This window comes from Pseudochaenichthys georgianus, chromosome 1 (genome assembly GCF_902827115.2).
Source record: "Pseudochaenichthys georgianus chromosome 1, fPseGeo1.2, whole genome shotgun sequence".
NCBI classification, from domain to species: Eukaryota; Metazoa; Chordata; class Actinopteri; order Perciformes; family Channichthyidae; genus Pseudochaenichthys; species Pseudochaenichthys georgianus.
Window position 1 is genome coordinate 29,282,768 of NC_047503.1, and position 13,470 is coordinate 29,296,237.

General features: G+C 42.3%; 1 protein-coding gene across 1 annotated transcript; it reads right to left on the reverse strand.

Annotated features, from left to right (window-relative positions):
* Positions 1-513: 513 nt before the first annotated feature.
* LOC117446192 (volume-regulated anion channel subunit LRRC8C) lies at positions 514-11,255 on the reverse strand. Its single transcript, XM_034082223.2, has 3 exons — positions 10,920-11,255; positions 10,042-10,200; positions 514-5,036 (listed from the first exon to the last, which is right to left on the reverse strand). The coding sequence occupies exons 2-3, from the start codon at positions 10,180-10,182 to the stop codon at positions 2,745-2,747; spliced, it is 2,433 nt and encodes an 810-aa protein (XP_033938114.1). The 5' UTR covers positions 10,183-10,200; positions 10,920-11,255; the 3' UTR covers positions 514-2,744.
* Positions 11,256-13,470: the final 2,215 nt, after the last annotated feature.

The following is a 13,470-nucleotide window of genomic DNA, read 5'->3' on the forward strand; positions in this document are numbered from 1 at the left end:
TTTCTTGACATACTATACTTAGACTTTTTCCTGATATTTTCGACAGACAAGACTTTGTTCATATTTTTCGAGATACTATATTGTGATTTTTTTTGTTTACTATTTTTGTACACATCGTATCATATGACTATACCTTTATTGCGACACTATAAACTATAACTTTATACCCTACTATAAAAATTGCTATTGCTCTTCTCAAATGTGTCAAATTTCACACTATGACTTTTTTTCCTATTTTTCGACGTGCTATACTTTGACTTTTTTTCAAATGTTTTGACATATATATATACTATGACTTTTTAAGACATACTATACTTTGACTTTTTTTCAATGTTTTCGACAAACCTTCTTTAAATATAATAAAGTTTGTCATAAGAAATAATACAAAAAACTCAGTTTAGTTATAAGCCTTACATATCTTTTAAACAAAAATATTAAAGTCATGTGTGAAAAAACACAACGAGCCAACCGTCTTGGAAACACATGTTTTTCATAATAAGGCCAACAATGATGCAATCTCATTAGTTTTATTTACAGTTTTTTTCAGTTGCTAACTCACACACATCTCACATAAAGCATACTTATTTAAACTCTCACTCAAAGAGCAAAACCTCAGCTCAAATCTAACACATTTTCACACTGCACCCAATTTGCAATTCAACTTGACACGTTTTGCAAAACACTGCACACGGTTCTCTAAGTAAGACAGAGATCACACATATTCACTTGCTCGCCATTTTCAAAACACTGCCATTAAAAATGCTACACACATGAACCAATAAACAAATACACATGCCAAATGACCATGAACACCAAACTGATTTATTGTTGACTCAGCAATCAGGATGTAAGCACTAGAAAAAAGCTACTTGTAAGAACTTTTCACAACAACAATGGATTTATGGACATACTGTAGCAGGAAGAGGAAGAGGTAGAGGGAGGATAAGAGGTTGAACTGAAGTCAGATGAAGAGTTATTTGCAGCATAACGGATGAAGCTGTATGACCGTCAGGCCTATAGCTGATGCTTCTTCTGCAGGATGATAAAGGTGCTGTGGCCAGACCCAGCTAGGTGGTAAAATGCAGATTAAGCACTTTTCTTACCTCTGTTTTTTGTAAAAATATGTTTTGTGTTTATTTTTCCTCAAAGTGTTCCTTTCCATTTACTGTATTTGACAGAGGCATCATTTGTGTTTACACAACTGTAACTATGTGTTGTGCATGAATGTAGCTCACATTTGTTTTGGAGAAAGATAAAAGTATAACAGTATATTTGTGTTTCTGCACATATTTTTGTAAACTTGAACGATCTTTATATGCAGAATTTTCTACATACAGAACGCCATAAAAGATGAGTGTGCTTTAGATAAAGCACCAGTGTGTAGTTGGTTGGGCAAAGTGTCTTGTACTATAAGAGAAGTGTGTGCCATTTGGTGCAAACGTTTGGTTTTGCTGAGTGTTCATGTAGTTTTGGGTGCATTGCTTCATTTGGCAAGATATACAAGGTGTTTTGCACTTTGTGAATTGTGTTTAGTGTTTTGACAAAATGAGCCCTGTTGTCAAAAAGATGTGTTTTAGCAATTGAAAACAACTGTAATGCTGGTGAATCACGTTACTGCCCCCGTTAGAGAGGAATATAAATAGGTAAATGATTGACAAAGAATTATGACAATGTCACCTCCTTTGTAAATAAAGAAAACAAACGTAATCCTTTCTCAAGACCTTGGGAATCGTGTTGCTCCATTTATACTTTCGTGAACTGACGGACACGATCCCATTTTGTAGCGATGCAAGCCAGGACCTGCACTAATGTTCAGGCTGGAAAGTCTTGACTGAAGTACACAGAGATAACTTAGGAGGAAAGAAAGAAAGAATGTGGGACGGAAGGAATTGTGCCCTTGTTTGTTTGAGAGCACCTGGACAAAGACATTGCCAAACAAAATATAAATCATATACAAATGTAAACAACTACTGTTTAATTTATATTTGTTCAACGTATCACCCATAACCAAAGACAACATTAATGCATTTTAAAGACAGTGGTTTTATCTCCTCTTTGTTCATTATTATATGATTTTATGCACAATAAATATCATGCAGACTTCTGATTCATAACCCCATGTACCAGTGAGCATATACAGCGAGATGAAAACCTTTTATTGTGCTAGTGAAAGGCCTTTTCTCCTTCTGCCCAACAGGGAGCAACATGAGCCGCACTGTGAGAAACTCTTCTCCAGGCTGTAAAACCCGTCCAACAGGATACAGCGCGGTTAGAGTTTTGCTCTAAAGAACCTGCTAAATATTCAGTAAAGAGGGGAGACGCTAGAACTATTTGAAGGTCAAGCCATTCTCGCTGTTGAATACTTTTCTTGTCCACAGTATTATCAATCTGCCCTTGAATTTAAAACACGTCTGATAATATTACTGTGTATGCACTAATAAAACAAGTTCATGAACAATCCAAGTAAGTGAGGTATTTACAGGACACATACACTTTGTAAAATATTTATTTAAAAAAGGTAGTTTTTAAGAAAATGCATAGAAAAACGGTCACAATGATGTTTCACTCTAACACAAATTTGAACACACACTTCGTGATAACAGTTATTATAAATACGTTTTCCAGTGTTTGGGTATCCTTTAGTAGTCAGTTATAGTTTTGGTTTCATGCTTTTTTTTTGCCCTTTTCTGAGCAATATGCTACACTGAGAAAAGAAAAGTCCACGGGAGCCTTTAGCCACACACTCAGCTAGAAGAAGTCAACCTGCTCCGCACATCTGAAGGCATCAGATCCAGCAGGTTGTCCTCCACAATCAGTCCACTGAGACTTAGCAGGGGACACTCCCCTATCTCCACAGGTAGAGACTCCAGACGGTTCCCTTTAACCTCCAGCCGTACCAGCTGGACCAGGCTGGAAACTCTAGAGCTGAGATACGACAGGCAGTTGTTTCCAAGAGCCAAGGTCTTTAGCCTCTTGCAGGAGAACAGCTCCTCTGGCAGCGCCTCTAAAGAGTTGAAGGCAGCGGAGAAGAACTGAAGGCCCTGCAGGATGCCCACTTCAGGAGGGAGAGAGGTGAGCTGGTTGTGGGAGACATCGAGGTGCCTGAGTTTGGTGCAGTAAAACAGCCGAGAGGGAAGCTTTCGGAGCTTGTTCCAGCTGATGTCGAGCGTCTCCAGGGTGTGCAGCTTACTGATATGTTCAGGGATGTAAGCAATTTTGTTGTGCCACAGTTTTAGTGTCACTAAACGGCGGCAGTGCTGCAAGCTCAAAATCTCCTCCACAGTGGAAAGTTTGTTTTCCTTCAGGTCCAACTCCTGCAGATTGTTCAAACTGAAGACGGCACTTGGGATGCGCTCCAACTCGCAGCCCACTAACTCCAAGGAGACTATGTTGGTTAACTTCTTCAAGCTGCTAAAGGCTTGGAGCTTGACACCTTCGTTGTAGATGCAGAAATGCTGCAGCTGTAATGCAACATCCACTACGCTGGGAGGGATCTTAGTGAGGTTGGAGCGGAGAGAAAGGACTCTCAGAGCTCTGAGCTCTCGAAGGGAATCCAGAGAGGCACTTTTGGACAACTCATTGGTTAAAGGACCATTCAGATGTAACTCTTCCAAGCTCTGCAGGGTGTACATCCACATGGGAATCTCGTCTAAACTTTCAAAATCCAGACACAGGACCTTTAAATGTGCCTTGAGGTGGTTGAGGGCCGGCAGATGGAGCTTTGCAGGGCAGAAGATCAGCGATAACTCCCGCAGAGATTCAAGCTTTGCCACACTAGCTGGGATGGTGACGTTTTTAACCTGCTCCAGTTTGAGTGATTCCACTTCAGTAATCTCAAAGACGGTGTCGGGGAGACCCGGCAACATTAGCAGGTGGAGCTCCAACTGGTTTTTGGCGTTCTTGGTGAGGCGTGAACGCAGCTTTTTGGTGGTCCACTCGTAGTTGAGGTTTAACTGATAGAGATGGCTCTCGCTGACCTCAGACAGAAAGACGGCAAACCTTTTAGAGTAAAGAGCATCATATTGGTCCACAAGGTGCAGGAGGAACGCAAAGTCATTCTTCACGTCCGGTATGTCGTTAATGCCCGTCTCCAGGCGGACCTGCTCAAAGGAGTACTCCTTCAGAGGTCTGTGGAACTGCCAGTACAGCGTGTAGATGCAGAGAAGTCCAAACACGCCCACAAAGCAGATATAGCAGTAAGCAAGCTTGGAGAAAAGATGGGCTTTGTTGTGGTTACAGCAAAAGATATCAAACCCAGTCAGCTCGGGGGGAACATAACAGCGCACTACGATCTCAATGTTTGGTACCAGCACTGCAGTGTAGATGATGATTATTAGAAACTTGAAGACTTTAAGTGACGTTTGTAGCACATACATGACATACAAGATGTCTGCTTCCTCTACATGAGTCCTGAACTTCTTCACCTTTTCAAACAGAGCTTTGGCCTGCTCTCCTTCCTTCTTATCCAAGACAGAGGCGGCCGACTGGAGCTCCATGCTTTTCTTTTCCGGATTCGACTTGACAGAGGCGGAGCGAAGAAGCACCACAGTCTCATCATCATCTGCTCGTCGTTCTGGGGGATCTTTTGAGATGGTGTTCCTCCTCCAATTGACCAGTTTCTCCTCTCCTCTTTCCTCAGAAACCTCACTCAGGGCTCTCGTGGTCCAGGGAGAATCAAAGCACTTCCCAAGGATGGTAACAAAGATGTCAATCTTGGAAGATGTCCCAGGGAACTTGAACCAGAAGCTGCTTGCGACCATGAAGATCATGGTGTGGATCACAACGAGGTATGGGAAGTACTTTGCGTACCAGTGGACGAACCTCTCGTAGCAGTAGTGGTTGACAAACACATACTGGTGGATGTCCAGGTTGTTTTTGCGACCGGACACTTCCTGGAGGATGGGCTTCGTAGGTTTGACGAGCGTCTGCTTGGACGTCTCGTTCTCCCTGTAGCTCCCGAGGTGGCTGCAGTCTATGGCTTCAGGCGTCGGGCTGGTGAAGTGGCTGGGCAGGCATGCAATCTTGTCTTGAGTGAGCTGCGGATGAAAGATTAATGAAATAATAAATAAGTTGGAGGGACAGAGGAAAGGAAAGGAAATAATACTTCTACTGAGTTTAAACCTTGTGTTACGTTCCCTATTAGGCTAGGGGAACTAAAGGGAAGAACACAACCAGATTGGTATTGGTATAATTATAAGTGATTTACTTATAATAGCAGCAGCAAACAAAATGGCAGGCAGGCAGCCTGAAACAAACAAAGTGGCCAATAACGGAACTAAATAGAAACCCTCACTATAAAAGTGGTACAGACTAACACAGGAAATATATACAAAACACACAGCTAAACTAAAGGCAACAGTCCCAAAACCTAAGCTACTCTAACCTCTAACTAAGCTACTCTAGGCACTACTAACACACAATATCACACAATATCACACTACCTGACACAGACCACACAAGTTAACCACAGAACGAAAGTAAGCAGCGAGAGGCGTCTGTCCCACAATACAGAGCCTCCAGAGTGGTGATAGTCCGCAGCCTTTGTACTCCTCCCCAGCAGGTGTGCGCTGCGATTGGACGACGTCAATCCAATCCCCATCTTCAGAGGCGGACCAGGGGATGGGCAGCTAATGATGTTGGGGCAACCACACAGCTCATTTGCATAATCACACACGCACACAGCTGCAAACAATCCCAGGAGATTAAGGAGCAGACAAACAGCAACCGTAACACCCCCCCCCCCCCCTTAAAACACAAACCCACAGTTTTGTAAACCTAACACGCTAACGAACTCTTAATAATACACACGAACATCTCACACTCAACCTGGACAAGCATCGGCCAACACATTCTCTGAAGTCTGTTTAAGACGGATGTCTTGTTTTGTAGTCCCGCACGATCAGAGCCCAGCGCATGAGACGCTGATCATGCTTGTGTATGCTAAACCAGGCTACGTAGGGATCATAACAGAGGAACACGACTATGATTGGCCACAGGCTGAGTCCTACCCAGATCTCAACGTGCTGTAGAACTAGCACCAAAACTAAGATGAGTATCCGATAAATCAGCAGACACTCTCGGATTACTGAGAGAGTCGGAAAGTCGAAAGGCTTGTCTGAGCCGACGGGTTGCGCCGTGCTCGCGACATCCTCATGAGGAGGGGAAGCCACAATTACTGGCTTTCCCTCGGGCACAACCTTGTCTGGGAGCACCGGCACAATCGCAGGATCAGGCAAGAAAGCATCCGAGTCATCCCTGAGTGCAGGGGTCACCTTACTACCCGCAATGTCATTTCCCATTAAAAGCACTATCCCTTTTAACGGTAACGCTGGACACACTGGGTAGAAACCGGTTGCTAGGTCTGACTGTACATGTACCTTGTGTACGGGCCGTGGGATATACCCCATCTCAATGCCGCATAATGTGGAACCATAACCACAGGCTGACTGTTCAGAAAATGGCAGTGCGGAGGCAACAATCACAGACTGCGCCTCCAGTGTCTCGTAATATGCGCATAGGTCTCTGATCGGCAGACTCCCCAGTTAAGGATGTTAACCCCTCGAACACAAAAGGCTCAAAACAGGGATCTATCTCACCCTCGTCACGGTCAGATGCAGGGATAAGGAATGACACACCTTTAATCAGGCCAATGCCTTTTGGGGGGGGGACATGTTTTGTGGCGGCGCCTTATGCGTCGGAGCTGCACAGTTGGCGATGACATGTCCAGGTTGGTGACAATAACGGCTCTCTCTCCTCTGTAGTTACATCATACACATTCAACGGCCCGGTACATGGGGCGTCGGACACCCGGCGGGACCTCTCTGTATACACAGGAGAAAACACAGATTTATGCATGAGTACATATTCACCAGCCAACACAGCGGCAGCAGAGAGAGAGTTTACCTTCTGTTCATTCAAGTATACCACAATACGATCAGGCAAACATCTCTTGAACTCCTCCAACATGATCAGTTCCCTCAGAGCAGCATAATCCGCCGCTTCACATGAAGCAACCCACTTAGTGAACATCATTCCCTTCTCCCTGGCGAACTCGACATGTGTCTGATTAAGACCCTTCCTGTGGTTCCTACATTTCTGTCGGTACGCTTCGGGAACTAATTCATACACCCTGAGAATGGCACCCTTCACTAAGTCGTAATTTAGACCGTCCTCTAGCGAAAGAGCAGCAACCGCTTCCTGAGCTCTTCCATAAAGTGTGCACTGGGCTAACAGAGCCCAGGCTTCAGCCGGCCACCGTAGGGCCACTGCAATGCGGTCAAAAGCACCAAAGTACGCATCCACCTCAGTCTCACGGAAAAGTGGCCCTAACGGAATATTTTTGACTACGTTGAATGCAGGGGGATGAGAAGGAAGTGGAAGGCTTCCTCCGACATGGCCAAAAGCACCGGAGGCGCAGCTCGGAGTCTAGCTCCAGCTGACGTATCCGGACTTCCTTGTCAATTTCCAACTTTCGGACCTCCAACTGTAACTGCCTGGCTTTCTCCCTGTCGTTAGCTTCCCGCTGAAGCTGCCTGTCCTTGGCTTCCAACTGGAGCCGGGCGAGACGGACCTTGAGTTTAGCCCCCTCCCGGGAATCTGTACTACCAACAGGAGAGGGTGGACATCTGCGAGACGGCGTGAGCGGTGCCTCACACGGCTCGCTGTCCCTACCCCTTCCTTCAGTAAAGGTAAACTCCGCCTCAGTCCTCGGATGTAACGGGCCCTCAGTGGGAACATCGGACACTGGGAGCTCAGCTGGTACAGCCAGTACAAGTACCTCTCTTCGCACCATCTCATCCACCACCAATGCCTTCAACTCCTTCTTTAATAGTTGTCGACTCACCACAAGACTGAAGTGCCGCGCTATCTCCATCAAATCATCCTTACGACACCGGTCCAGCCCCTCACAGGACGGCCAGACCAGAAACGACTCGAGGTCGAAAGATGCCATACTCAGCTAAATCTGCACACAACCTTACCAAATTGTTCTCAGCAATAGAAAAACACTTATAACCCCAGGAATTAAGTTATATGTCCCGGACGAGCCCCCACGTGTTACGTTCCCTATTAGGCTAGGGGAACTAAAGGGAAGAACACAACCAGATTGGTATTGGTATAATTATAAGTGATTTATTTATAATAGCAGCGGTAAACAAAATGGCAGGCAAGCAGCCTGAAACAAACAGAGTGGCCAAAAGGGCACAGGTTGAACAAATAACATAACAAAAGGAGGACTCTAAAAAAAGGAGTCTAAAGGCATTCAGAAAAGAATAGATAATAACGGAACTAAATAGAAACAAAAACCCTCACTATAAAAGTGGTACAGACTAACACAGGAAATATATACAAAACACACAGCTAAACTAAAGGCAACAGTCTCAAAACCTAAGCTACTCTAACCTCTAACTAAGCTACTCTAGGCACTACTAACACACAATATCACACAATATCACACTACCTGACACAGACCACACAAGTTAACCACAGAACGAAAGTAAGTAGCGAGAAGCGTCTGTCCCACAATACAGAGCCTCCAGAGTGGTGATAGTCCGCAGCCTTTGCACTGTCCCACATCATCTATAAATACATAGAATACAATAAAATGTTTTTCATATTCTTTCATTTTTCTTCATCCTCTTTTTTTTCAACAGACTATATTATGACCTTTTTACATTTTTCACATGTATAATTGGTTTTGTGTGACAATTTGCTCTTCACCAGTCTGCTAAATAATTGAAAACATGAAATAAGGATAATAAGATTTATTTGTGTCCACAATTTGTTTTAAACAAAGGAAACTTCGTTGAAAAAGGAGTTCACTGATATTCACTAACAGGTAAAACAATAGAGCTTAAACTATTAACGGGATGGGTGGCGCAGTGGTCTGTGCATCCGATCATCAGATCAAGGGGGAGTGCTGGGGAACTCCAGTTCGAAACCCGCTCTCGCCCCCACTGCGTCTGGCCGTTGTGTGGGTATTGTCCACAGTACATGTATAATACCAATGTGTACTTGTAAAAGCGCCTCGATGACCTCGAGGCGTGAAGATGGACGGTGTGGCGCAGTGCGCTGTGCAATGATCATCAGATCAAGGTGAAACCCGCCGCTGCTGCGTCTGTAAAGCCGGTGTGTCCTTGGGCAAGACACTTCACCTGAACTTGCTCCTGTGGGTATTGTCCACAGTATCTGTATGCAATGTGTAATGTGTGTATATGTAAAGCGCTTTGAGTCATTGATAAAGCGCTATAATAAATGCAAGGAATTATTATTACACAACAGTGTTTTGTCAGGCTTTTGATACTTCTCAATAGGATCGATTCAGTGTTGCTTTGGGATTTGACGACTACAGGACAAATATAGAATGTTAACCCCACTCTGCAAAATCATTAAGACGTATTCACTTTCCTTTCAAAATCTTAAAACTAACTCTGTCTGTCTTTCAGTTTGGATTTGATATATGACTTTACCCTATTTTAATAAAGTCTGTGTTTTCAGTTAAACATCATCCAGTTTAATGGATTTTATGGTCCGTTGCCAAGTGTGTGTGTGTCTTACTAAAGTTGCACAATCCAGGGGGATCAACTGTCTCTACTTTTCTTCTTTAATAAAACAACACAGACATGGTTCACACTGTCTATGGGGAGATATTGAAGTAAGTGGCAGAACTTATCATTATTATCACATATTTACTTTCCTTTTGTGCTAGTCGTAACTGACACAGAAATGATTACCAGGCGGGTGGAGAGTGGACACATTAAGGAGCAAGTTAGAGATCTGTGTGAGCAAGTAGGTCAGGAGACACAGGGTCATTCGTAACACTGTTGGTGTTTTTGCCTGAGTTGGAGGTCAGATAATGTATAAACACAGAGGAAGGTATGTGGGAACAAAACATTCCTCTGATATGCCACAAAAGATAGAAATTATGCACATGTTTTACCCACATCAAGCTATTTTAGGTTGGTAATAATTGCATTTCTAAATCTGTGGAATCAGTTGAGGATTAAAGAGCTTTTGGTCACAAAGTGTGTGTCGATGTCTCACCTGCAAGGTGCACCCAAAGACTCCAAGCATAAGCATAGCAACGCACAGGTACTCTGAGAAAACATCCCACCACGGCTTCAGGACACGATACTTTGAGTTCTGATCTACGCCAAAGTTTTTGAATTCACCCACTGGGATCATCCTGGCGGCTGCTCCTCACTGGGGAAAGAATATAGTGAATGAGGCTAAGGTTGGCTTTCCACACAGTTCAGTCTCTGGAGAACATCTTGTCAAAGGCTTTAAAAGTTATAAGACACAAAACATGTACCCACACAGACTAAAAGAACATTTGGTTTCATCATACAGAATGTGGCTACATGCTTTAGGCATGAATGGGTGAATATGCACCTTTCATTGTGGGTGGATTCAAAGTGGATAAACTAGTTTGACAACAGAAACTCTACCAGAAAAGGGGTGAGGTCATTTTCCGCCTAAGAATTACAGTGTTTTACAGAGTTTTGAGTAAAAACAACACATTCTCATCAGCTTTAATAACACTATTAAGACTTAATCCAAAATTATGAATTCGCCTATTTAATTTATGATGAAATGTGACACTTGACACGTATAAACAAATAGGTCTAGATACCATTGCAGCAGCCAAGGCAAAAACTAGATGTCGGGTTTAAATCGTAATGTGAACAGCGGCCTTATTTCTGTTTATAAGAAAATCTTATCTATGTATCTATAAAACAAGCGTATCAGCATTATATGACAGATATTAGTTATAGTTGCAAAATCACACAACACTTTACATGTTCATGCCATAGGCCTACCGTCCATTAACTTCGAAAGAAGTTCAGTTTGTCTCTAAAGTATACACTTCTGTAAAACGTATTTTCCTATGTTGCAGGTGCAACCAGGTGAGTTTCACTTACCTATTCCTGAAGAGGATCCACTGGTGTCCGCTGGGACTCGGGCGCGTGTTTTCATCGTTAGACAGCAGACTCACTGAGGTAAAGTTAGAAGTCAACAACACAAGACATCCGGACGAGAATTTCAAAATAAATCCGTTACTCACGAGCAGGTTCAACCACTGCGAGCGCTAACTTGACACATAATACAGTACATTAAGGGAATGAGGTCTTTCAACAGCCTAGCACATTAATACATATTTAATATGAATCTCATAGTTCATCTAAATATACTATTGGAGTTACTCTATGTCCTTAAAGGTGGGGTAGGTAATTTTGGAGAAACCAGCTCGAGTGCGCTAAAATCTGAAAATACACAACCGGAAAAAATATGCCACTTCCTTACAGAGCCCTTAGTCCAACACACACGAACGCGCACATGACCAATGAGGGCACGAGATAAGTTTGTGCACAGATGGAAGGCTGATAGGCAGGTAGGCCATCCAGTTATTTTAGCCTGGCCGGCTAAAATGATTGGTCATGCTTTTTACAGTACTATGGCTTCCACAGATGATGTTTTTGTCAAAGTACTTAAGATATTCATTGCTATCGGGATGTTCAGAGCATTCCATGGAATATAACAAAAAGTGTATCTCGAGCCGGTTTCCCAAACGTAAAGCATGTTCATCCAAATGTGAGGTGTTACTCTCTCAAAAGATGAAATCCAACAGAGCCTTCTTAACAAATAGGAGAGGCAATGCTTCCAGTGACACTAATGTGCTCATCATGTTATCTCATGCGCTGCTTATACCTAAGGATCTAATAATCAGGCCATTTTATTGATTAGTGACGTGTGTGTTCTCTGAATGAATTAATGGATATATAAAATGAGTTATAGGGCACAGTAACAACAGCTCAAACTGTTCCTAAATAGCTTTCCTTTGTTATGGGCTGCTGTGGTCTTCCTGCTTTACAGGATTACACCTTGATCCTCTTGTAAATCCACATAATCATGGAAGTTTTCCTCTTGGATAATATAATAATAGTCTCATCCACCTGCCTGGTTGAGCAAGGAAATGAGATGTGATGGCAACAATCATGGGTGGTCGATTAATAGCAAACTTACCACAGGTTTAAACTCAATGAAAGTCAACATAAAAACCTAAAGCAAACTTTATGTGTCAAAAGTGAAACTGAAATAGTTTGACCATCTCATGGTATATGATAACATCTGATACAGTGAACAAGTAAAGGATATATTTCATTGTACCATTGCCTACTGTTTGACTAGTAAACTAAGATGTAGATCAAATGATGATCTTATCTTTTCCTTTTTAGAGCTGTAGCCCCCTCTGGTGGCTGCTGATGCTTTGAAAACCTGCATAAACCTAAATAAACTCCACATGGATGTTTAATATTAAAACAAATATTAATGTAGTTAGGGACTAATTATAAAAACAATACAGATGAAAAACTAACAAATAAATACATGACTATTGCAGTACAATAAACATATATTTTACTTTACAATGTATTATTGTGCAGGGTATTTGTGCAGAAAAAGTAAATGTACAAAGCAGACATTACATAATCTAATTTCCATTCCAACTAATAGGGAAACAAATTCCCTTTCAAAGTGAAGCAATTTTTTTACAAACATCCAAAATTAGCATAAACAGGCATTTCTACTTAGTTACAATGCGTGCTAGTTATTAAAAAAAAAATCTACACTAGAGTCCAATTCAATACAAAGCTGATTAGTTTAGAGGAACGAGAAAACCAAAACAAATCCTGAACAAATAAATAAAAAAGTGAGCTCAGAAATTCTGTACAAGGCTTTTTTAGAATATCAATGTACAAAACATCACTTAAAAACCTTTGTAGCTTAAATTGCTGTTACAAATACACTGCTTTAAGCAAGTAGTTGTCATTAGCGTACATTACGTGAACACTAATGGACAAATATGGTCACTTCTGTTTCTGAGGTCAGGTGGAGGAGAGAACCAAAAAGTCCACTGGAGGGGAAGTTCTCAATTGAGTCCTTAATTAGTGCTTTTATAAAAACACATTTCAGCAAGACGTTTAAAATCCAAGTTTTTAAAATGCTACCATGTTTTGTTTCCCGTTAACGCAGTCATACTCTGTTTCTTTGTTCTATTGGCACCGATTCTACTGAACCAGACTCTCACAGCGTTATATGAAGCAAAACTCATTTGCCAACAAATCCCCCCGACAGAAAAAAACCAAACACTTTTTATGCACCTACCAGTGGCTATCAGTGAAATAACACATTTGTCAAAATTCTGTTTTATTTTTTTGTATAGGTCCTGCTTCTCTTGTACCAGCTCTTGAAGTTGAGAGTGAGCCTCATGCAAGAACCACTTGTAAGAATATTCAACATAAATTAATGTAAAAGCATAGCACATTGGTAGCTGAGAGGATGTAGAACATGCCATATTGTCCTGGGATCAATTCAACCCTTGGGACCCACATGTCAAACCCCTCTCTACCAACTCCCTAATTACGGCAACAAAGCCAAAGAAAGAAGTTAGGCGTGTGAGGAAGTTAGGAGAAT

Coding starts and splice junctions, on each gene's coding strand:
- LOC117446192 (XM_034082223.2), bottom strand. CDS start 10,182: ATGATCCCAGTGGGTGAATTCAAAAACTTTGGCGTAGATCAGAACTCA. Junction 5,037..10,041: donor TCTTTGGGTGCACCTTGCAG/GTGAGACATCGA, acceptor TTTCATCCGCAG/CTCACTCAAGACAAGATTGC.